This window comes from Leucoraja erinacea, chromosome 10, assembly GCF_028641065.1.
Source record: "Leucoraja erinacea ecotype New England chromosome 10, Leri_hhj_1, whole genome shotgun sequence".
NCBI lineage: Eukaryota > Metazoa > Chordata > Chondrichthyes > Rajiformes > Rajidae > Leucoraja > Leucoraja erinaceus.
The window spans coordinates 17,913,445-17,936,794 of record NC_073386.1 but is presented as its reverse complement, the minus strand read 5'-3'; the positions used below and the strand labels follow the sequence as shown (position 1 = coordinate 17,936,794).

Below are 23,350 nucleotides of genomic sequence, written 5' to 3'. Positions count from 1 at the left end.
AAGCATGGCAAACATGCAGATCACCCCCGAGTTGAAACCGGGAAACCATGTGGGAGGACAACCGTCCCTGTCCCTCAAGAGCCGAGGGGGATGACCCAAGGAGTGGCCTAATCTCCAGGGACCGCCACAATGGATAGCTTTTGGCTTTGATATCAGCAGACATGAAGGAAAGATGATCGGAGATCAGCCATAATCTCATTGAATGATGAAACAGGCTTGAGGGAAAAAAAATATTCCTGTGCTATTTTATCAATTTGCTACTCAAGTGTTCCTGATGATTTTCAGGCAAGCGGGTAAGCATATTGATACATGGACGCTTGGTTTAAGAGGGAAAACACTGGGACAGTTAGGCACAATGTTATAAGCTGGGAAACTACCCTGGAGAAAGATGGCAAGGAGTTGAGTAAGGACTTCATTGGTAACAGGAATTAAATCTTTTGTGAAATCTAGCAGGCTGTGTTGCCACAGAGAAACTCAATAGCACTTCCTAAAGTGGATTTGCAAAGTATCTAACTAGAAACATTGATCATTTTAAAAAGCTTGATACAAATATAAAGACATATTGTGCACCTGGCTCCACGTAAATAGCCTTAGTGATTGGTAGTGTTTTACTTTGGAGACAATTAATTATATCTATATTTTATATATATATCCATAATACATACACACTGTCTTGACTGATCGAGAGCTAGAAACTAGTGATACACTCAGGATAAGAGTTAGGAATAGTATGACTCTGGTGTATAACACATCAACATATAAGTATCCACTGTAATGGTTTACCATTGTTGTTTTATTAAAAATAGATTTTCTCCGTTTCTATTTATTGTATGTTTCTGAACTTATCTGCTGCATTTTCCAACAAATCATGCCAGGTGAAGAAGTACGACGTTCACCTATTGTGAAACGGCAATCTCAACTATCTTCCCATCTGCATTTTTAGCAATTGAAACATATCACTGTGCTTATAAGCCTATAATAACCACCTGTTTACAGGTTATGAACATCAAGTTCCCAACACACATGGACACCTTCAGAAATTGCAAGAATTGCCCCTTGCATGTAGAACTAGTGGGGGAACAGGTGATTAATGATCGGTATGGACTCGGTGGGCTGAAGGACCTGTTTCCATGCTGTATTTCTAAACTAAACTGGCAATATACATGTCTAGCTCTTTGGGGAGATTGATCAATTTTTCAACAATTGGCGAGTTATGAAAAAAGAATACATAGTGCAGAGTTGACAGATGCTTGATCAAAGGCAGACAGGAAGTATGATTCTGTAGAAAGGAAGTACACAGCTGTATTTTTTTTTATCATAAAGTTTATCATAATTGGAGAAAGGACTACAAATCACAAGTAGAAAGGACAATTTTAATTTAGAGCAATGGCAAATTTACAGCCCATTATTCCAGGAATCAGATTTGTTTTCCAGTAAAGGGAGCACAAGGGAAAAAAAAAGTCAAGTTGACTCGTAACATTGGCAGCCATTTCACACCATCCCCCAAACCAAACTTCTATTAGTTCTGACATGTGAAGAGCTGGCATCAGAATAAATTAGTAGCTGATTGAATGGTGGGTGTATGGAACAAGCTGCCAGAGAATATAGTTGAGGCAAAGACGATCCCAACATTTAAACAGGTACATGGATAGGACAGGTTTGGAGGTATATGGACCAAATGCTGGCAGGTGGGACTAGTGTAGCTGGGACATTGTTGGCTGGTGTGAGGAAGTTGGGCCGTAGCGCCTGTTCCCACACTATCATTCCAAGTCTCCCCCCCCAGGACATTGAGGCTGTAAGTCTAAGATATTTAGGTTCCATGCAGTATTATGAAGGGTCTCAACCCAAAACGTCGCCCATTCATTTTTTCCAGAGATGCTGCCTGTCCCGCTGAGTTAATCCAACTTTTTACTCTATCTTCGGTTTAAACCAGCACCTGCAGTTCCTTCTTACACATTAATATGAAGGAATCTGGTTAGATTTCCTCTTAAAGTCAGTGTTAGATAGCATGTTCAGACATGACCAGTCATTGGCCAGCAATCTCAAAATATTTAATTCTCCAGTAAACAGCTCTGGGAGGTCATTTTAGTTATGTCTCTGCTATTACATTACATTGAGTCTTCATTTATCTTCTGTATAGCTTGAAACTAGTTATACATTCCTGCATCACAGTGAACATGAACACATACTATACAACTTGTGTTGAGTGCCATTAATCCACTAGTATACTGATACACAGAGGCAGCAGAATAACTTCTCATTTGGAGCTTCTCCAAATGTGTAGATTCAGTAGAGATTGCCTGGCACTCTGCAGCAGAATTAAGATGGACACAAACATTATGGGGATTCATTACTTCATGCATGTTATCCAACTGAAGCTATCTGAGAAAGACCGTCCGAAACAGTTTATTAGGAACAAACCACCCTGATTTATAGAAAGGTTTTCCTTTCAATTTGCATTGATGCCCAAATCAATACTGTGTTGACAAATACTACAAACTGAATGTGGGGGTGTCTTACATGAGACCCTTGGGTAATATAAAAGAATCACAGATTGGGTGGCTGGCACAGCGGTAGAGACCCGGGTTCAATTCCGGCCTCGAGTGCTGTCTGTGCAGAGTTTGCACGCTCGCCTTGTGACCAGGTGAGTAGGCTGTGAGAAAGTAGGATAGCATTGAACTACTGTGAACGGATGATAAATGGTCAGCATGGACTCGGAGGGCCAAAGGGCCTGTTTCCATGCCGTTTCACTGAAAAACTAAACAAATTAATGGCACAGAAGGAAACATTTGGCCCATTACACCCATGCCAGCCCAATATCCCACTTAGTCCTTAGTGTTGTACGATATCGATTTGCCAGTATTCAAGGATATAGATATATATATATATATTTTTAATGTGGCTAGAATGTTTCCAATCTTTCAGGCAGTGAGTTCCAGATCCCCCAAATTAAGGTATTTTTCTCATTCCTCTAAACTTTATCCAAAATAACTTAAATAACCACCCACTAATTTCTGACCTTTCTACCAAATGAAATGGATCTTTTCGGTTTACCCTTTTTAGTCATACTACAAGTAAACAGGCCCTCATCGATGCAAACTAAGATACTTTCCTAAGCTAGTTCAATTTGACTGGATTACTCATCTCTCTGAACCTTTCCTAACCCTGTACCCATCTAAATGCATTTTTCAAACTTTGCAATTGTACCCAATTTCTACCACTTCCTCTGGCAGCTCATTCTATATACCCACCATAGAGTATGAAAACCTGTCTCTTCGGTGCCCTTTCAATCTTTCCCCTCTCCCCTTCAAACTATGTATCCACCTATAGATTCCATTGCCCTGGGAAAACTGACCATCTACATTGCTTATACTTTTACAAATCTCAATGAGGCCATCCCTCAGCTTTTATTACTCAAGAAAAAACAATCCCATTCTCTCGTTATAATTCAAGCCCTTCAGTGCTGTCAACATTGTTGTGAATCTTTTTTTGCACCTTTTCTAGCCTGATAGACAATAGGTGCAGGAGTAGGCCATTCGGCCTTTCGAGCCAGCACCGCCATTCAATGTGATCATTCTCTCAGCATACGACAATCCCGCCATCCCGGGAAATAACCTTGTAAACCTACGCTGCACTCCCTCAATAGCAAGAATGTCCATCCTCAAATTAGGGGACCAAAACTGCACACAATACTCCAGGCGTGGTCTCACTAGGGCTCTATACAACTGCAGAAGGACCTCTTTGCTCCTATATTCGATTCCTCTTGTTATAAAGGCCAACATTCCATTCGCTTCTTCACTGCTGTACCTGCATGCTTACTTTAATAGACCGATGTACTAGGACCTCCCGATCCCGTTGTACTTCCCCTTTTCCCAACTTGACACCATTTAGATAATAATCTGCTTTCCTGTTTTTACTAGCAAAGTGGGTAACCTCACATTTATCCGCATTAAACTTAATCTTCCATGTATCTGCCCACTCCTCCAACCTGTCCAAGTCACCCTGCATTCTCATAGCATCCTCCTCACAGTTCACACTGCCACCCAGCTTTGCCATCTGCAAATTTGCTAATGTTACTTTGAATCCCTTCATCCAAATCATTGATGTATATTGTAAATAGTTGCGTTCCCAGCACCCAGCACTGCCTGCCATTCTGAAAGGGACCCGTTAATCCCTACTCTTTGTTTCCTGTCTGCCAACTACTTTTGCGGTGCAGGCTCGAAGGGCCGAATGGCCTACTCCTGCACCTAATTTCTATGTTTCTCTACTCCATGTCAGCACTCTACCCCCAATACCATGTACCCTAATTTTGCCCACTAATCTCCTATGTGGGACCTTTCTTTCTAAGTGTGGGCCCACCAATATCTTGTACAACTGAAATATGACAAGCCAACTTGAACTCAATACCCCTTCAAATGTAGGCAAGTGTGCAGTACACTTTCATCCCATCTACCCGTGTTGCCATTTTGATTCCAATTGATTTGTTTGAGGATAGGTGCACTCTACAGATGCATTATGCTTTGCACAATCATACTTTAATGATTGTCATTCTAAGCAAGTCAAATTTTCTGATAGGAACCAAACCGAGCAGTTATCTTACATGTGGATTCTCAAACAAACAAAATAACAATCACTAGATTAACAAAAACATGATTAGGTTGAAGAGCCCCTCGTCATCCATTGCAGAATTTAAGGGGTCAAATGCAACGGTGCACCATTATTTTTGCTATCTGCACAGTTTTAACTTCTACTGGAATCATTGTTCCAAATGTGGAGCAGCACCACCTTACTAATGCTCATCAGCTTTAGTGCTCTAATCCTGATATTCAAGTTGCCTTCCTTCCTGACTTTAGCAGTCCTACATTTCTGTTTAACTTGCAAGTCAGCCAGGCAGAATTAGCACACAATGACATTAAGCCAGGCTCAATGATATCCAATTGAAAATGGTAGAGCCCTGGCACTTAAATGTTACACCATTGCAAGGAGAGATAATAGGAATGCAAACAAAAGCAGAAAATGTTGCATTCAGCATGTTAGATAACATCTATGGAGAGCCCAGAAATAGACCATTTATCAAAACAGATACGATTGACCAACATTCTGGAAATATTCATGCAAAATTACATCAGCATTAATTAACATGGTTTCTGAATTGATCCCAGTGGAAATTTACTTAATAGTGGAAGTTTGATATTGACAGTGCACAAAAGAAAAAATTAACACAATACAAAGACTTTTTTTTTTTTTTTTAAATGGCTTATGTAGATAGATTATTCATAGTAAGAATAATGAAGCTTGAAATAACTTTGTAATTCACTCTAGATATTCACTGTAATGGGTAATTAAGGCATATAATGCAACACAAAACTAAGCTGCTATTCAGACCAAATTATACCAGTGTGGATAATAAACTGCCTGTGATAAAATCCTAAATGAAACAAATACAAGTATCTGGGGTGCAAATATAAAATAATTAAATATTTCAAAGATTTGAAACATTGCTTTCTAAATAGTCATTAAACAAGTTTCCTATTTACATTATATCACAGGGGTTGGAACTTGATATCATTGCCAACTTCTAAATGGCACTGTGAATAAAGCTGCTGCCTCACCGCTCCGCGATCCATGTATAAGTGTGGAGCTTGTACATTCTCCATGACTGCATCGGTTTCACAGGTTTTGTGTCATGCCCCAAAATGATGCAGATTGGTAGATAAATTAGCCAGCAGAAATTAATCCCAATGTGTAGAATCTGAAAGGGGCCAAGTTTTTAAATGGCTCCTGCGCTGCCCTAGACTTCAAGAAATTGGGAGTGGTAAACACAGCACAGTACACGAGGTAAACCAGCCACCTCTGACCCCACAAAAATAAAATCTATTGACATTTCAATGCCTCAGGAAACCAGCCAACAAAGGACCACTCACCCCAGTTGTTCTCTCTTCTCCTGTTGGGCAGAAGATAAAGGCTTGAATGTATATGCCACTAGGTTCAAGAACAGCTTGTTCCCTGCTGTTATGGGCCTGGTAAGGATGCTTTCCAAATCTCCTAAACTAACTCTTGGTGACCCTGGCACTTCAATGGCACTTTGTCTAACTATTACAATTCTGCACCGTTTCTTTTGCACTACCTTGATGCACTTGCAAATTGCATTTGCCTAGATAGTTGCAATTGCATTTGCAAAAACAAATTTTCACTATATCTTGGTCCGTGACATGAAACGAATACCAAATGCTCGACAAGGAAATACCTTTGTTCTCCCCCATCCCAATTGTGCAAAAAGATACCAGTGGTTCTAATGGTATTTCAGTCACTTAATTCTAAATGACTAAAAGACTGGACCTTGTACAAACTAAGACTTGCTATTGAGGGAGTGCAGCGTAGGTTCAAGGTTAATTCCCGGGATGGTGGGACTGTCATATGCTGAGAGAATGGAGCGGCTGGGCTTGTATATTCTAAAATTTAGAAGGATGAGAGGATATCTTATTGAAACATAAGATTAGGGGTTTGGACACGCTAGAGGCAGGAAACATGTTCCTGATGTTGAGGAGTCCAGAACCAGGGGCCACAGTTTAAGAATAAGGGGCAAGTCATTTAGAACAGAGATGAGGAAACACTTTTTCCACAGAGAGTTGTGAGTCTGTGGAATTCTCTGCTTCAGAGGGCAGTCAAGGCCAGTTCTCTGGATACTTTCAAGAGAGAGCTAGATAGGGCTCTTGAAGATAGCAGAATCAGGGGATATTGGGAGAAGGCAGGAATGGGGTACTGATTGTGGATGATCAGCCATGATCACAATGAATGGCGATGCTGACTTGAAGGGCCGAATGGCCTACTCCTGCACCCATTGTCCATTGGAAGCGTCTGGAAAATTGTAAATTTAACAAACCAATTTGGTGCATTAAAAGGTTATTGGAGATTGTCAAACTGAAAGTTTCCCCTGAGAGTTAGAACTAGAGTTTTAGGATTTTCCCACTGCTAGTCCTACGCCTTCAGTGCTTTAACCACTGAAGTGGCAGCAGACACATGGCTAGGTAGGGTGCAAAGGAAAATTCTTGCTCAGCCATTTTACCCACTGCAATCCATTACAAAATAAACTGTCCATTTACCTTTAGGCATGGGTCTTTCCCTCTTTCTCCCTCCCCCCCCACACACACAATCTGTATCAAGCAAAGAGAACACTAGTGATTTACATGAAGCTTTATTTTGATAAAAAATATTGTACACTCAGAATTCCTCAGCATTCTGTTATCCTTAAAAATGGCAAAGAAATAAATAATAAATACAAAAATAAATTAGGCACACTGAATACTTGCATAAACATAAATAAGACCAAATTTATTAAATACTAAGGAATCTAGAGCCATCACACCTAAAGGTGCAGATAAATAGGAATCTCGATTTTGGATTAACACTTCAGTTGTACCAGTTGAAATGCAACTTTTCCCCACTAATATTTCCCTCTCAAACCAATGACTACAAAATGGCTTTCTTGATACTCAAGTTTCAGACTTAGCCAACCATCTACCAATTTGGAGCAAGACTTTGTCATGCCATTTGGGAAGAGCAAAATATTCTCCAGATCAACACACATCAGAAGGCAGTCTTGTTTCCAACAAACATATGTTCTATCCCCAAGATCTGGCTTTAAATACAAGTTTAATGTCTGGTCCTCTATATTACAGTTTCTAGGGTAACAAAATAGTCTGTCCACAAATGCACTTATGTCCTTTGATTGACTCAGAATTCATAATATGCCAAGGCAGTTTAACATTTGGCAATAAAGGCCTGAATTGTTGCAGAACTGAACATCTAGATGTTAAACAACAAGCTGCAAAAAATCCAATATTGCTCAAATGCTCCCAATGTAGAGAGATCACAGTGGAAAATTTGTTTCCAATCAATAGCAGGCAGTGGAAAAAGATGTTCCATCTCAGAATAACCACCATAAATACAGACACAGCAATTGTAACATGTCAGAATTTGGATTTGGAACAAGCTAAAGTAACGTGTCAGTGAACTTTGCCTGTACTCCTTTAAACAGGGACCTAGGCAAAATTAGAGTTTGCATTGATTAGTTTATAACATGCCTAACGCCAAGTCTGAATTATAAGCAGCTAAGCGCTTAGCTTATTTGAACGTACAAACGTCAATCCAGGCAAAATCGGATATAATGACCAGCAACATTTGCTCAATTATAAATGCAAACTTACATCAGTTCTTGCATTACAAACAGTCTAAGTTTAAGATTTTTCTGACATCAACCTGGCAAGATTGGAAGCGCATTTATTAACCATCAAATTGGATCATCCTTTGGGCCTAGGCAAAAGCAGTCATTCTCAGGAACGACGAGGATGTTATAACTATTTGAACATTTGCATTTTCACATGTCAAATTAGCCATCACGTCTAGTTTTCTGGACCAACTTAAGCCTCAATGCCAAAGATTCAAATTTTTAGGGTGGTAACAATTTATCCTTATTAAAATAAACTAAAGTCAAAAACATTTGTCATCCCAGAAACCGTCAAGTACCAAAGGAGAGGAGAAACAAACAAGTTGTGTTCACATCCAGTTTGATTAGTGATACTCCTTAAAAACAAAAATTAAAAAAAAAAAAAAAATCACGAACAAAACTACCAAGAGCAAGATTTTAGGTTCTATACCATAGTCTCCCCCACCACCCAAAACAGCAGCAAATTTTAGCCAAACACTGGCTAATTTCATACTGATGTTCAATCAGCTCAGTCTCTTGCACCCGGTTTTAAAACTCCGCAGTAGAAGCTTGTTAAATACTGTGTGGCCCTCTCCTGAAGGTTTCAAATCACATTTAAATGTCAGTCTTCTGTTGCTGTAGCAGTTTCAAAGTGTATGCTAGACGATGGTGGAGATCTTGTGAACATCCCAGTTCCATTATGGTGCTCAGTTTGTATGTGCAGGCAACACGGTCCTTGTTGATGTATGTAAGCAGGTAAGACTGATCAGCTTTGCAGAGAATGAGCTTCGTATGATCCTGATAAAAGTTCACCTGAGAAAGAGAAAGGAGAAAGTTTAGCACCTTTGTTTCAAGAGAAGGGGCGACAGTGCTAGAGTTGCTGCCCTACAGTGCCAGACACCCAGGATAGATCTTGATTATCTATGTACAATTTGTATGTTCATCCTGTGATTACATGGGGTTTTCACCGGGTGCTCTGGTTTCCTCCCGCATCCAAAAGATGTGCAGATATTGTGGTTAATTGGCTTCTGTCGGTTACAAAATTGTCCCTACTGTATGTAGGATAGAAACATAGAAAATAGGTGCAGGAGTAGGCCATTCGGCCCTTCGAGCCATTCAATATGATCATGGCTGATCATCCAACTCAGTATCCTGTACCTGCCTTCTCTCCATACCCCCTGATCCCTTTAGCCACAAGGGCCACATCTAACTCCCTCTTAAATATAGCCAATGAACTGGCCTCAAATACCTTCTGTGGCAGAGAGTTCCAGAGATTCATCACTCTGTGTGTGAAAAATGTTTTCCTCATCTCGGTCCTAAAAGATTTCCCCCTTATCCTTAAACTGTGACCCCCTTGTTCTGGACTTCTGGATAGGGTTAGTATGTGGGGATTGCTGGTCTGTGCAGATATGGTGGGCCGAAGGCTTTCTTGCTCATAAAAGTCCATAATGAACAATGGTCTACGATCGAGATACTAGAGTAGAACCATGCACAGGACTAGAAAGCAAAAGAGGGAAAAGTAACAGCAACTGGCAAGTAACAGCATTGACCACATTTACCTGTAAAGTGCCATTGTTGAACAACATCAATAAGGAATGATCTGTTTTCACCCACTGCAACAGGAACAAAGATGGATCTTGACAATCTTCAAGGAATGTCCTGGGCAAGTCACCTCCCTGCAACAGAGAAAAAAACATTTCAGAAATCTATTCTTAATGTTTCAAGTGCTCAACTATAATTCAAAAACTACTCGGGTTCAGGGATCAAGCAAGCATTTTTTTTTTTTTTTTTTTTAACACTATGGTTGGAGAAAATTTAAATTCACCCATTGCATCCAATGTTAACAGCACTACAATTCTCAAAGTATTGAAGTGTGAAAAGCTACGGGTGAAATGAAATTTGTTGCATGACTTACATCCATTAGATTGTCCTCCATATAGTTGGCAAAATAACTGACAATTATCATCTGTTTGGTCAGCCACTCTGGGATTGCAGTGGCAGGGAAGGAATAGTGTTGGTTGTTATTGAGGTAATAATACACATTTCTGTTGAAAGAATTGGATAGAAGTTTAGTCTGGGAACATACCCTGGTTTACATCACATGAACAAGAGAGATAAACACAACTGCGTAAAAACAATTTTAGAACAAAGTTGCATGCAGATCTAAACTCAACAGGGAGGTTATGTCAGTATGTTTATAGCAAACATTGGTCATGTATTGGACATGTCTACCTTAATGCAGAAGTGCCAATTTTCAATCTCCTCTGGGAGAGGTGGCCAACTCAGATCTGATGACCTGGTGTTAAGCTTAACCTTGTGTAGCTCTCCCTGCAATTGCGTGGGATATTCAGCAATATTGATGATCCAGCAGTTTCAGAACTTTGTTAGTTTAGAGATACAATGCAGGAGCAGGCCATTCGGCCCACCAAGTCCTTGCCGACCAGCAATCCCTGCACACTAGCACTTTCCTACACACAAGACAATTTACAACCTTTGCCGAAGCCAATTAACTTGTAAACCTGTATGTCTTTGGAGTGTGGGAGGAAACCAGAGCACCCAGGGAAAAAACCCACGTGGTCAAAGGGAGAATTTACAAACTCCGTACAGACAGCACCCATGATCAGGATCGAACCCAGATCTCTGGCACTATAATGCAGCAGAACTACCGCTACACCACTGTGGCATTGTACTTCTGAAATAACACTCAAATTTATGCCAGTTTCAGTATATTTATTTTAAGTGGTTTTATGTGGCGCCTTTGAGGAACGTAATCCCTGCACCAAACGCAAGATGTGGACAATGAATAAATCAGATACCAGCCTATCAAGATTTCTCAATCACATGTTGCATTATTGGATTTAGTGCATTAGTTGTTAAACAGGCTTTAGTAAATTAATTATTCTGTAGGCGAGGGGCAGAGTAGTTAGGACGAAGGAATGCAAGAGGACAGGCTATAGAGACACTGTAGAATGGAAGCAACTGTTCAAAGACTATAATCTCAGATTCACAAAAGTAGTCTATTTGGAAGATTCGCATTTGCTGATAAAAACTCACCTTCTGTCAGCGGAGATACTCATATGGGTTCCATCATTGAACAGGACACCTATGCTGCGATTGGACAATTGATATCCAAAGCCGTATTTATTGGAGTAGTCAACCCATTTGGTGACCCACAAAAAAGGTTTGGACCGATGGAGGCCTTGTCCTATTGGGTTCTTTCTAGCTGTTTAAAAGAAACAGAACAATATTTACTCACTCCATTATACACAGATTAAAATATTTAGACTTTAGAGGCACAGTTTGGAAACGGGTCCTACGGCCCACCGAGTCTGTACTGACCAGCAATCACCCCGTACACCAGCACAATCCTACACTAGGCACAATTTACAGAAGTCAATTAACCTACAAACCAGCAAGTCTTTGGAGCGTGGGCGGAACTCAAGCAGCCGGAGAAAACCCACAATTACAGAGAGAACTTAAACTCCGTACAGACAGCACCCATAGTCACGATCAAACACGTGTCCCTGGTGCTGGACTACCCTCAGGGGCAGAATTTAAGTTATCTTTAAAGACACTGGGCACATTTCTGCTTCAGGTCATTGCCAGCACTGCCACGCATACAACAGCACCAGAGAGACTGATACAACTCCAAAATAGCCATATGGAAATACGCAACTCGATTCAGTTTATATCCACAGGCTGTACTGTTTTAGAACCTCCCAATGGTGTCTGGCAAAAATCAGTTTGAACATTAAATGTTCATGAAATATTATGAAAACATTAAACATATACATTGGTCTTGCTGCAAGGCATCTTTAAAATATTATGCTGTGTTCAAGGTTTAGAGATAACAATGACCAAATATTATGGATTTTTAAATTAAAGGATTAATATGTCTACTTCAAATCCTTAAGTGTTTTAAGTGGGTTTATAGCTGAGAATTTTGATTGGCTGCCGAGTCACTTTAACAAGATTGTTTAGTGCCATTTCAGTGGGATACAATCAAGTTCATATAGAAGATAGACACAAAATGCTGGAGTAACTCAGCCAGATAGGCAGCATCTCTGGAGAGAAGGAATGGGTGACGTTTCAGGTAGAGACCATTCTTCAGACTCCCGTTTCGGGTCAAGACCCCCCTTCACACTGAAGGGTCTCACCCATTCCTTCTCTCCAGAGATGCAACCTGCCTCACCGAGTTACTCTAGCATGTTGCGTCTATCTTCAGTTTAAACCAGCATCTGCAGTTCCTTCCTACACAATGAAGTTCATATAATTGGACATGTTTCTAACCACATTCAGTGCACAGGAATTAAAACCCCACAGATTTGAGATCGCTCAGCTTTGCACAATTCCTTGAACATCTCATCTGCAAGAAGGCACCATATGCCTGAAGAATCCCTTTTGTATTGTACAGTCAAATATGCCATATTACAGACGAGATATTCTAGGGTGGTTATAAAAATGATCCATTGGCTTTTGCAAGAATGAACCAGTTCTTCAACTAACATTCAATTCATTCAGGCTGAGAAAACAGCCTGGTTGATCACATCATTACTGTATATACATTATCCAGTATATTTATAAAAAATGAAAATTGTCAATTGCTTCAGACTCCACAAACATGACCAAGCTTTGTCATTCAGAGAACTAACAAGATCCATGGAAAACCGTGGAAGTTCAAAACAGGACTATGATTCAAATATGAAGATTGATTTCTCACTCATGACCCTGCACCCCCACTTAAATTCAAAATCTAAATACCATAGAGGCATGTACCTGATGGCATAGCTGTAAGACAACTTTTGAGAACACGGGTAGCAGCGTCTGTCATTTGCTGAGCTGCGGGTCCCTCTTCAGCAGCTGTAAAAATATAAAGTATGCACATTTTGAGAATAGTGTTTAATTTACAATCCAGCTGGCAGCTCTGACCATCATTGGTATCACAGGACATTTGGCAAGAATCAGGCAGCTTTAAGGAATTAATTATTTTGACTGCTGCCATGGAAGAAAATCATCTCAGATTGTTAATGGTAGAATGATTAAGATGTGGTCAAAATGAAGTTAAATAAAAGTTGCTAGGTTGAGATTCAAAGACAAGGATTTGAAATCAAGGGCAAGTAAAAAGAGATTATTGCATTGGGTGCCACAATACTATGAAAGGTCAGAACACAAGTGAAAATTGGGCACTTTGCAAGTTAAGATGGAGGCAAGAGTTTTTGCAGGACCCAGTGCAAGATAAGTTTGTAACAAAAACAATACATGCTAGTAAAAAAATGTGGAAAATCTAATAATGACAACTCTACGGTAATCTAGAGAAACAGATGCAAGACTGGCCCCACTACCTGAATAAGTGAATAATGTTGGAATAAAATATTCTCGTCAGACCCCGACATAGATGCAGAGGGGATGTGCTGGCCAGGGAAACTAGATGTAGGGGTTAAAGGCTCAGTATCAAGCAAACATATTAGATTTTTTTTTAAAAATTAAACAAATTAGCGGTCAAGAATCTTCAGAATTCATCACACAGGCAACTAAAGTAGCTCCATCACCATGTTGAAGATGGATTGGCATTTGGATGTTAAGGGCATCAAAGAATATGGCGTTAGCACAGGAAAATGGTGACTAAGAGAATAGATTTTTTCTTATCTTACAACCAGTACAATAGGCAAAGTGTTAAAGAAGCCTACATCTGCTTTAATATTCTAATGCAGCACAAGACTGTCCCAGCTATCCAGTTTCAGATTATGTTCCAATTCAAAGTCAATGACATTCGTGTTTAAAATATCCATAGAAGTGATCCAACTCACAATTGGCACCGGATCCTTTACATGGCTCGTTAACGGTTTTTGATTGCGTAGCAATTTTCTCCTTCCGAAGAGAGTTTGTCATGTGTCCAGAAGGAAGTGTAAGCTAAAGAGAATAGATGGATAAAAATATTAGGGTACATCAGATTATGGCAAAAGGAAATTAGTTCTTGATGTACTGCTGTGCTTCATTGCCATGTTTAAATGTAATTAGTGGGATAAAAGCTAGATCTGAAAAATGAACACAGCAATACCTACAAAGCTACAGTTTCCCTAGACTTACATATAGATTAGATACTGTTCAAAGCACAAACTGTTTGCAATACAATGATTAGCAAAAGTAGGTTACGTGCACATCCTGGAGACCAGGCAGTTTAAACCAAGAAACAAACATTTCACTTCTCATTTTGCATGCACTTGTTGTTCACCGCTCATTCTGACTCTAGTAGAACAGAATGGTCAGTATTAATATGTACAGGGCCACTTTTGCAACAGCCCATTTGATATTTTGTCTTTAACTCTTCAATCACTATAATAGAAGTAGTGGTGGCCTGCATTGTGTCATGCAAGTACAACAATCTTCCATTTCTCATCTTCAAATTGAAAACATGTCAATGTACTCTGGCTAATTTGTACCATTTTGAATGAACATGTCAGGTTTGGGGGTGGAGGGATTCAAATGAGTGCAAGGCACTCAATTTGAGGCATGGGAGAGTTTATGTTAATTGAAATAGTTTTACTATTTTATTCCAAAGTAATTAAAGAGACCAGCTACTGTAACCACTAACAATTACAAAAACGAGTATATTTGCTCAAGGGAGGAAAGGAAATTAAGTTTCCATAGTGTAAGGATTGTGGGCCTGTACTCAGTGCAGAAAGCGCATGCAATTATTAAAACTTAACACCACTTGAAACACTCAGCAAGCAGCACCCAAGGAGAAAACAGCGTTTTCATGTCAATGGTCTTTCAGCGTAAATGAAGTGGGCTATGGACACTTACTGGGTTAAAGGAGGATAGGAAAAAAAATGGAAAACATTCATACAAGATGAGAAAGTGGAGGATTCTCAATGTTATAGCTACCTCAGATAATTTTTCTGTCTTGTAGCTTGTCTGCCTATGGATGGAGGCCTTCATAAAATCAGCAGCAAGTTTAGAGATCTCATCCTTCTCCATACCTGTAGTCAAAAGAAATGGAACATTTAGAGAACAGCTACACCAGCAGATCTTAAGAGCAAGAGCAAAACTGCAGGAGATTAGTTGTCTGATAATGCCTCCGCAAAAACATTTTTACTTTGCTTTCAGGAAGAGGTCACACTATTTTTAGATCTTCTAGATGGAAAAACTTTTGCTGGCGTGCTAATTTGTATGCAACTCACATCAAATCTGATAAGGGATCAGAGCGGCCAAGGATTGAAGGTCACATTCAGCATGTTCATCTTTCAATTGTTTTAGAAGTGACAGTAATTCTAACTCCCAGGTTAAGCATCAGCATTTGGCAAATAAATTAAATGAACCAGGAATAGCATTCAAATACATGTAAAGAAAAGTAATACAAAGCTTTCTGCTCAATGGAGAACTGCATTACCATCAAGATGCATATCAAGTCCTATCTCCAGATTCCTATACTGTTCAGATTTCCATTGATCTTGGCCTCAAATATATTGGCTAGCTGAGCATCCATAGCCCTCTGGGGAGGTAGGAAAATTAAAAGTCAGTGCTCTACATTCAGACCACTGCATCAATGCCCTAGATGCCTAGGCTACAGCCCCCATTTCTACCCTTTTTCTGGAATTAAGCCTCTCAACCCAACACAATGCTGAAAGTGGTTTGCGATCAACTTATATTCTTAAAAACAACTGAAAGCTCCGATGGCAATAGGGGAGTGATCCAGTATAAAGAAAGTTCTACACAACAGACTTGAAGGTTACTTGGACATCGGGTACATTAAAGATAAGTAACTAACCGATTGCTTTCTTTTTCCCAAAGAACGCTTCTGTAAACTTTTGGAAGAAGTTTTTTGTTGGAGTTGGGCCGTTGAGCTCAGGTGGAGTTGTACAGCTGCTTGGGTGAAGCACATCAGGTGTAAAACCCTGAAAAGCAGAGGCACATTATTTACTCATGCAGAAATAAATTTTAAACAGATTAGAATGGATACCCCATCCGATTCAAAAAGATACATCTATACACTTTATTGGTAAAAGATGTATTATTTATGTAAAATACTTAAACAAATATCTATTTGGCAAAAGACCAACTGCCTTTAAAAAAAATAAATAAACACTACACAGAAGCAGACATTGTGGCTTGGAGTTAATGTTTGATTGTTACTTCAAATGATAGTGGGTACTCCCATGACAAGTTAGACAACCATTGAAATATTCCACAGATTCACTTTCAAATGCTTCATTAGGTTTAAAATTATTCAATTTAATATTTTAAATCAATTCTTGTTCCTACCAGCAACACCAAAAGCATTCCAAATCTCACTTCACACAGCCATGCTAAACCAGGTGCATTCTTACTTTTGCAAAAAAGTCATGATTCAAAATTGCGTCTAGTGTGGGCCGCTGTTCTGGACTCTTCTTCAAGATGCTACCAATAAGGTCCTTTGCAGCAACAGAGAAGGTCGAAGGCATGGAGTACTCAGCTGCTCGGATACATCTGTAAGTGTCTTTCAGGTCAGCAGTCTCAAAAGGTGGCCGGCCAAATAACATGGTGTACCTGAAAAAGACAACATTATCCTTGACAATCTCATAGAGAACAAAATCTTTTAAGTACTTGCAAAATTATATCATACCCTCTATATGCAGGCATGTTTTGTACATACAAGTAGGCCTGGTTTTGGCTCAGCCCATCATTAATCAAGTGCTGAACATTTAAACAGCAACCCAACTGTTCAATGGTGCAAGACATGTAACAATGTGATGCAAACTGCAATTTTTGACAAGTTCCTTCAAAAAGCAAATGTAACAGTTACATATGTCTCCCTCCCCCCCTTCTCTCTCTCCCTCCCTCCCCTCCACCCCCCCGTTTGCAAAGTTAATTTCTCTTCAAGGACAAATTGGCAAAAGGCAGCAACATTAGCGTGTTCCTTTAATATGAACCATTGCACAGACTTGGAAATGCACCTATGCAAATTCAGATAAGTTATTCCACTAGTGACATTATTGTGACCAGAAAGATTTGGCTTGCTGAACCTTCAGTGGCACGTTGACATTTTAACTGAACGACAATGCAAGCAGCAAAATTATTGCAGAGGAAGTAGTGGTTTGAGTGTTGATGCAAATAAACATGCTGACACTGAAAACTGATCAAAATCTTCATTAAAAAGTCAGCTTCATTAAAAAGTCAGCCTTACAATGGTTTGTCATTTATCCCATGGATATCAGTGCATTAAGAACTTACATTACGCAGCCTAAGGACCAGATGTCAGCCTCGGGTCCGTGACCTTGTTTATTTAGTACCTCTGGTGCCAAGTAGTTTGGAGTACCACAGATGGTCCTAAAAAGAAAATTAAAATCAGCTCAAAGGAATTCCTAATAAATTCAAACTGTGGTCTTAAAAAGTCAGGAATTCTCAATAGCTAAACCTCCCTATAGTATTGAACAGTTCTTGGTCTGAAAGCAGCCATGGTCAGAACTGTGTTCCATTAAATCCAAATTCATTACAACAAATTTTGACAATTAAGAAATTTCAATTCCCCCATCCTATTTTTCCCTTTTACAATCTGTAAAATAGCACAATAGCAGATCAATAAGTTACCCAAGAACTACTTTGAGAGATCACTAAAGAGTATACAAAAGCAAGCTTTCTTCTATCAGTTTGCCCAAATTCAGTTCCATCCCCAATATGTGTACATAACAATCATACCTTTTCCTCTGATCAACAGGTAGCAGCTTAGTTGCCAGGCCAAAGTCACCAACTTTTACTTCCATGTTACCATTAACAAAGAAGTTGCCTGTTGAAGGAAAAATGTGAAAATGACTCAAAGGTTTCATTTCATTGCATTGAAGACAAAATACAAGATCTTCTGGCCAAAGACAAGAGTTTCCCCATAGGGAATGGGAATTATGCCATTTTAGAAAGCTCTTTAGACGTCCCACTCCCCAGTTTCAAACTTTGTACCCCATGGGTTATGCTTAATGGAATGAGAAGCTACGGTCCAGAGCCCGACTTCTACTAATATAGTTTCTGGACCTTTACCATAATGACAGTCAGGGAGAGGATATCATTTTCATAGATTACTCTATAAAGTGCAAAATGCTGACATTTCAACTGGATTTTTGAATCCAATCAAATGCATAAATATTATCATTGTGACAATTATCTTGTTAATACTCCTTGGTTTCGGTCCCAATAGAAAATAGATCTCTTCACATTCATCCTGTCAAAGATCTAAATTTGTACTTAATCTCCAATCAATAAACTCCACTCCTAAAAACCTAGACATTTTCAACCTTTAAACTCTGCCAGCCATCTTTTCCCCAATCAAATCCAGTGTGTGTAATGCAGAACCAGAAGCCACTTGCAGCAACATTGATCTGCTAAGTTACTCCAGCACTGTCATTTTTGTAAACCAGCATCTGCAGTTCCTTGCAGCTACAGAAATACACTCTGCATAAGCACTCAATGTAATTGAGAACCAAGGATCTTCATTGATAAGTGCCCCACGTCCTAAACAAGCCAATAACCGTAGCACAATTTAAAGTTGCTGCATTGGCCTCTCCTCAGTGGAAGTCACCCTCGGCCCAAGCCACGAAAATAGTCCATGCAAATAGAGCAACTGGAGCTTTAGAGCAAGCAGCTGCAAGTTACACCAACTCAATGTTGAAGTTAACCCCCTCATCTTCGGAATGACTTCAGTTCCTCTCAAATGATCAAGCAGAATCTGGTCCATAGATTTAGTTACATTGCACTGCTTCAAACAGCTTAGTCAGGTACAAGCTGGCATGCTACTGCACTTGAAGTGTGCTCAAGTAGAGAATTGAACCCTAACCACACCCTCTCCCCAATATTCAGAAATGAACACTCCCACCGTCAATCATTCCATTTTTTCCTCTCCCTAAATCAGGAAGAGGAAATTGCAGCGTTTTATCTTTATAATCTAGCACAAGACAAAACAAGCCAACAGCAAATGCAGGAACTTGCAGTGACACAAGCTCATCCACTCTCCTATGCATTAACATCTTCAAAGATGATACTAACCTAGTTTGAGGTCTCTGTGAAGAATATCCCGAACATGGAGATATCGGAGACCCAGTATAATCTGTCTGAGGTAATAGCGGACTTCAGGCTCCGTTAACGTTTTTCTTGCTTTCAAGATGTGTGCTAATGACTGAATAACAGAAAAGCAAGTTGAGCAACAGTTGCAACTTTACAGGGACTTCATATTTTCAGACATGCAAGAGACGTAAACTTAAAGCAAATGGTTGTTACGTTTGTTCTTAACATCCTGTCCTTTGGGCTGCTAAATAAATCAACTTTAATACATGGCATTCAACAAAAAGATTTCAAAATGCAAGCAATTCTAATCACACATAGATCTACCCTCAAAGTAGAGTACTGGACAACCATCATCTAACCTTGCTTAATGATTGGCTGAAAATTAAACTCACCTTATGACTGCAGTGTTCTAGAAAGATATAAATATTTTCATCATCTTCAAAACTATGGTAGAATTTCACTATGTATTTATGCGATAGGGATTTGTGGAATTCAATTTCTTTTTCAATCTGAAAAATAAGGAAGGCTCCAGTAAACCAAGGCAAAGCCAATATACAAACCAAAAACACCCTACACAACCCCATTTCCTTTGTACCCATAGATAAATCATGTTACCCTACCAAGATAGTGGCTTATTAGTTTGAAATACAGAAGCTTCATGGAGAAAGCTGCTGGCTGCACCATGACAAGCAGATGGACGACCATCTTAGAATGGTTATTTAGATACTGCACAGAACATTAGCCGACCAGCCAGTATTTCTTAGCTGCCAGAATGTGCAAATTTACTCTTTAAAGGTAACCACAGATGTATGGCAGAGACGGCATTAAAATAGGGAATTGACTGAATTTAGTTCTTACCTTATCTTTTTGATGAGGCTTTGATACTCTGGAATGTGGAATAACTTTAACTGCATATATTTTGTTACTGGCGAGATCAGTCATTTCATAACATCTTGCAAATCCACCCTAAAAAAAATATGATACAAAATTAGAATACTTGCAACCACCTTTTCACAACTATTTTATAACTTTAATGAAATCAAATAACCCATGTATATTTGCAAAGATGCATCTACATATTAAGCTGCCATAACAATTGCTCTAGGCTATCCGCCTCAAGTTAACAATGTCTATTCAATCTTCATACAATGCATTGCTTCATTTCCAATTAGACCACTTAAGATAATCGTTAAGCAACAGGGAAAAAACAAAGTCTTGCAGGTGTGGAAAACCCAAAATAAAGTGCTGGTAATACCCAGTCCCGATGAACAGCTTTTAACTGAAACATTTACTGTTTTTCTCATATGGCCTGACCCACAAAGTATTTCCAACAGGGTTTTTTTGGGGTTTTTTTAATAAGATGGATTTTAAAAATTGAATTTGAAAGCTGCAGACTACTAAAGTTTAAAATAATATTTCTAAGTCAATTAACATGTCAGATTTGAAAGAGACTGAAATGTTATTCACCCCAGTTCACGCAGGAATCTTCCCACGTCTCTTAAGCTATTGAGTGCAAGAATGCTCACTTAGATTTGCTTCAAATCAATATGGGAGTCAGTGTTGAAACATTGATGCCAGAAATCATATTTAAAATTACTTTACCAAACAGGCTCAACAACAACACCCAACTGCTTAATATTTGCACAATCGTCTAACACAAACAAAGAGATAGCTGGTGCTTTGTGTAGACCAAACATTGTATTCTAATTGTGTAAGAATGAACTGCAGATGCTGGTTTAAACCGAAGGTAGACACAAAATGCTGGAGTAACTCAGCGGGACAGGCAGCATCTCTGGAGAGAAGGAATGGGTGACATTTCGGGTCGAGAGCATTCTTCAGACACTAACGAGCAGCTTGCGTGCAGACTTATATCGTCCTTCAGGACAAGTGCCATTTGCCTGGTGGCGAGGTTTTCCCATCGTGACAATTGAACATATGGGGGGGGGGGGGGGGGGGGGGAGAGACATAGAATGGAACACGTGCATGCATACAGCCCAGTGATGGGGAATCCATCAAAGTTACAGGGCAGACCACACGCCAACCAACTCCATCAAAAAGAAGACAGCCGAGTTTTCAAATGTAAAGTGAGATAAGAAGATTTCACAAGCAGAATAGCGGTTCTCGTGGTTGCCCCGGAATATTGCAACACCGTCAGTACTTTGATCGGTGTTCCGTTGACACACGAGTTCATGCAGCGGAAAAAATAAACTCGTTTCCGGATATTTTGGGACGTGTTATTTATACACTACATTTCATCTTGTGCAATGCTGGATCATGATCAAACAACTATCTCCCCATTCGAGATATTTTAAAAAAGGAAATTCGTGGTTTCTTCAAACTCTGCAATAACAGCTCGCCTATAGAATCCTGGGCATGACAATACTTCAGAGAAGTTCCCAGACATTATCTACTGCACACAAGGGCGTTATATCAGTGAAGTTGGAAATAGGCAAGTTCATCCGTTACACCAAGAAATATTTAATTGTTCCCTTTCATATTCGGTGCATGATAACTAAACTATTGAATTACTTACAATACAAAGAGTATATAGTTAAATAATCGGTCAGCCCCATTCTACTGGTCAAATTGCGAGTGATTAGGAGTGCAGCATTAGGATTAGGTTGCTCTATTCCCATACACAAGGTCTGATTGAGGGAGCATGCAGATTCGGCACACGTGGCAACGCCAATTCACTGATGCAACTCCGCCTCAATTGTAAGTATTTCGTGCCAATTTTTTTTTTTGTCTTTAAAACGCGCCCGGAATCCGAACGATGTTCGATCCGAGATGATTCTCAACACTGAAAAGTCAGGGCTGGTGACTCTGCACCAAGATCATTAATGTGGTAGTAGTTGAGGTTATAGGCGACAATGATTCTCCCGTCAGTGGATCTACCTTCAACGGCGGAGACGAGAGGCGGTCTGTATCAAAGATACTCTCTCTCAGCTCCAACATTGGAGACCTCCGGCGGGGAAAAGATGCCCTTTCACTGGGAAATTGCCCCACCCCCTCAATCCACTCCGATCTCAAGACTATTCCTTCTCCATTATTAAAAAGGGCATATCAGACAAAGCTCCCGACAATAAATTGTTAAACACCAGATTTGATTTGTTGTCACATATTCGTCAAATGTCGGTTAAAAAGGATTCCATATGCATCCTGCAACATTAGTACCTTTCGTAAAAAAATCCCACTGACCCCGGGCGGTTCCACAATTGAATGGCTTCCTATAGTCACCCGCTTTGGTGAGGTTACCATGATAGAAATGGAAAAAACCGTCTTAAATCACTCGAGCCCGTTTTAGCTACGCAGACTGTGAATGACTATTGTACAGTCAGAGCTTGCGAGTGTTAACGCTTAGACACAAAGCTGGAGCAACTCAGCGGGTCAGACAGCATCTCTGGAGGAAAGGGATAGGCGACATTTCGGGTCGAGACCCTTCTTCAGACTCAATGTTTTACAGAAATAAAAGCTTGCATTTACTTTCAACACAATCGCATCAGATTCTTCTTTAAATGTTAAGACTTGTCTTTTAAAAAAACAACATTAAAAGACCTTCAAAGTTGTTTCTTAAATCAATTCAGTTCAACAAGCAGTTATCATTTCATCCTTAACCCAGGCAAGGTTTTCAGCAAATCTTAAAACCCCAGAAAAGGCGAGGCCGCATTTAAATAGAACGCAATCCTTAACATTCTCAATCCTTCTGTTGGATTAGACAATAAATCCTCCACTGCAGCAGCCCAGCCTACATTTTCCTCAAGCAAGCTGCTATTTTTTAAAAATATAGCTAGCTGTACCTTTCCAAGAAGCCGCCCTCGACAATAACATTTGCCGTTCTTTGGAGCCGTGACCATCCGGCACAACTCTGGCTTGTCCCGGCCGGCTTTAGGACGCAGACAGCCATCGTCTGGCGATTTCTGGACTTCCGAACTCATCGTCTCAGTGTCTGTGCAATAGAATAAATCCTCTCGGTGTCTGTGCAATAGGATTAAATCCACTCAGCGCTGCCTAGTGTCGGATTGGAGACACGTGGCTGGGGAATCCCTCCTGCGCTCTTATAGCGCTCGGCTTCGCTCCCCTGACGTCACTGAGGGATGCCCCACCCGTGGGCGGGGC

At 39.9% G+C, this 23,350-nt stretch overlaps 1 protein-coding gene across 1 annotated transcript; it reads right to left on the bottom strand.

Moving 5' to 3' along the window:
* Nucleotides 1-7,179: 7,179 nt before the first annotated feature.
* On the bottom strand, nt 7,180-23,350 carry LOC129700855 (serine/threonine-protein kinase PLK2-like). The gene is made up of 15 exons (XM_055641618.1): nt 23,032-23,350; nt 20,093-20,200; nt 19,627-19,743; nt 19,217-19,346; nt 17,882-17,969; nt 17,417-17,512; nt 16,534-16,732; nt 15,975-16,101; nt 15,092-15,186; nt 14,014-14,116; nt 12,983-13,066; nt 11,261-11,429; nt 10,122-10,251; nt 9,766-9,882; nt 7,180-9,019 (listed from the first exon to the last, which is right to left on the bottom strand). Exons 1-15 carry the CDS (start codon nt 23,167-23,169, stop codon nt 8,822-8,824), a joined length of 1,899 nt encoding a protein of 632 aa, XP_055497593.1. The 5' UTR covers nt 23,170-23,350; the 3' UTR covers nt 7,180-8,821.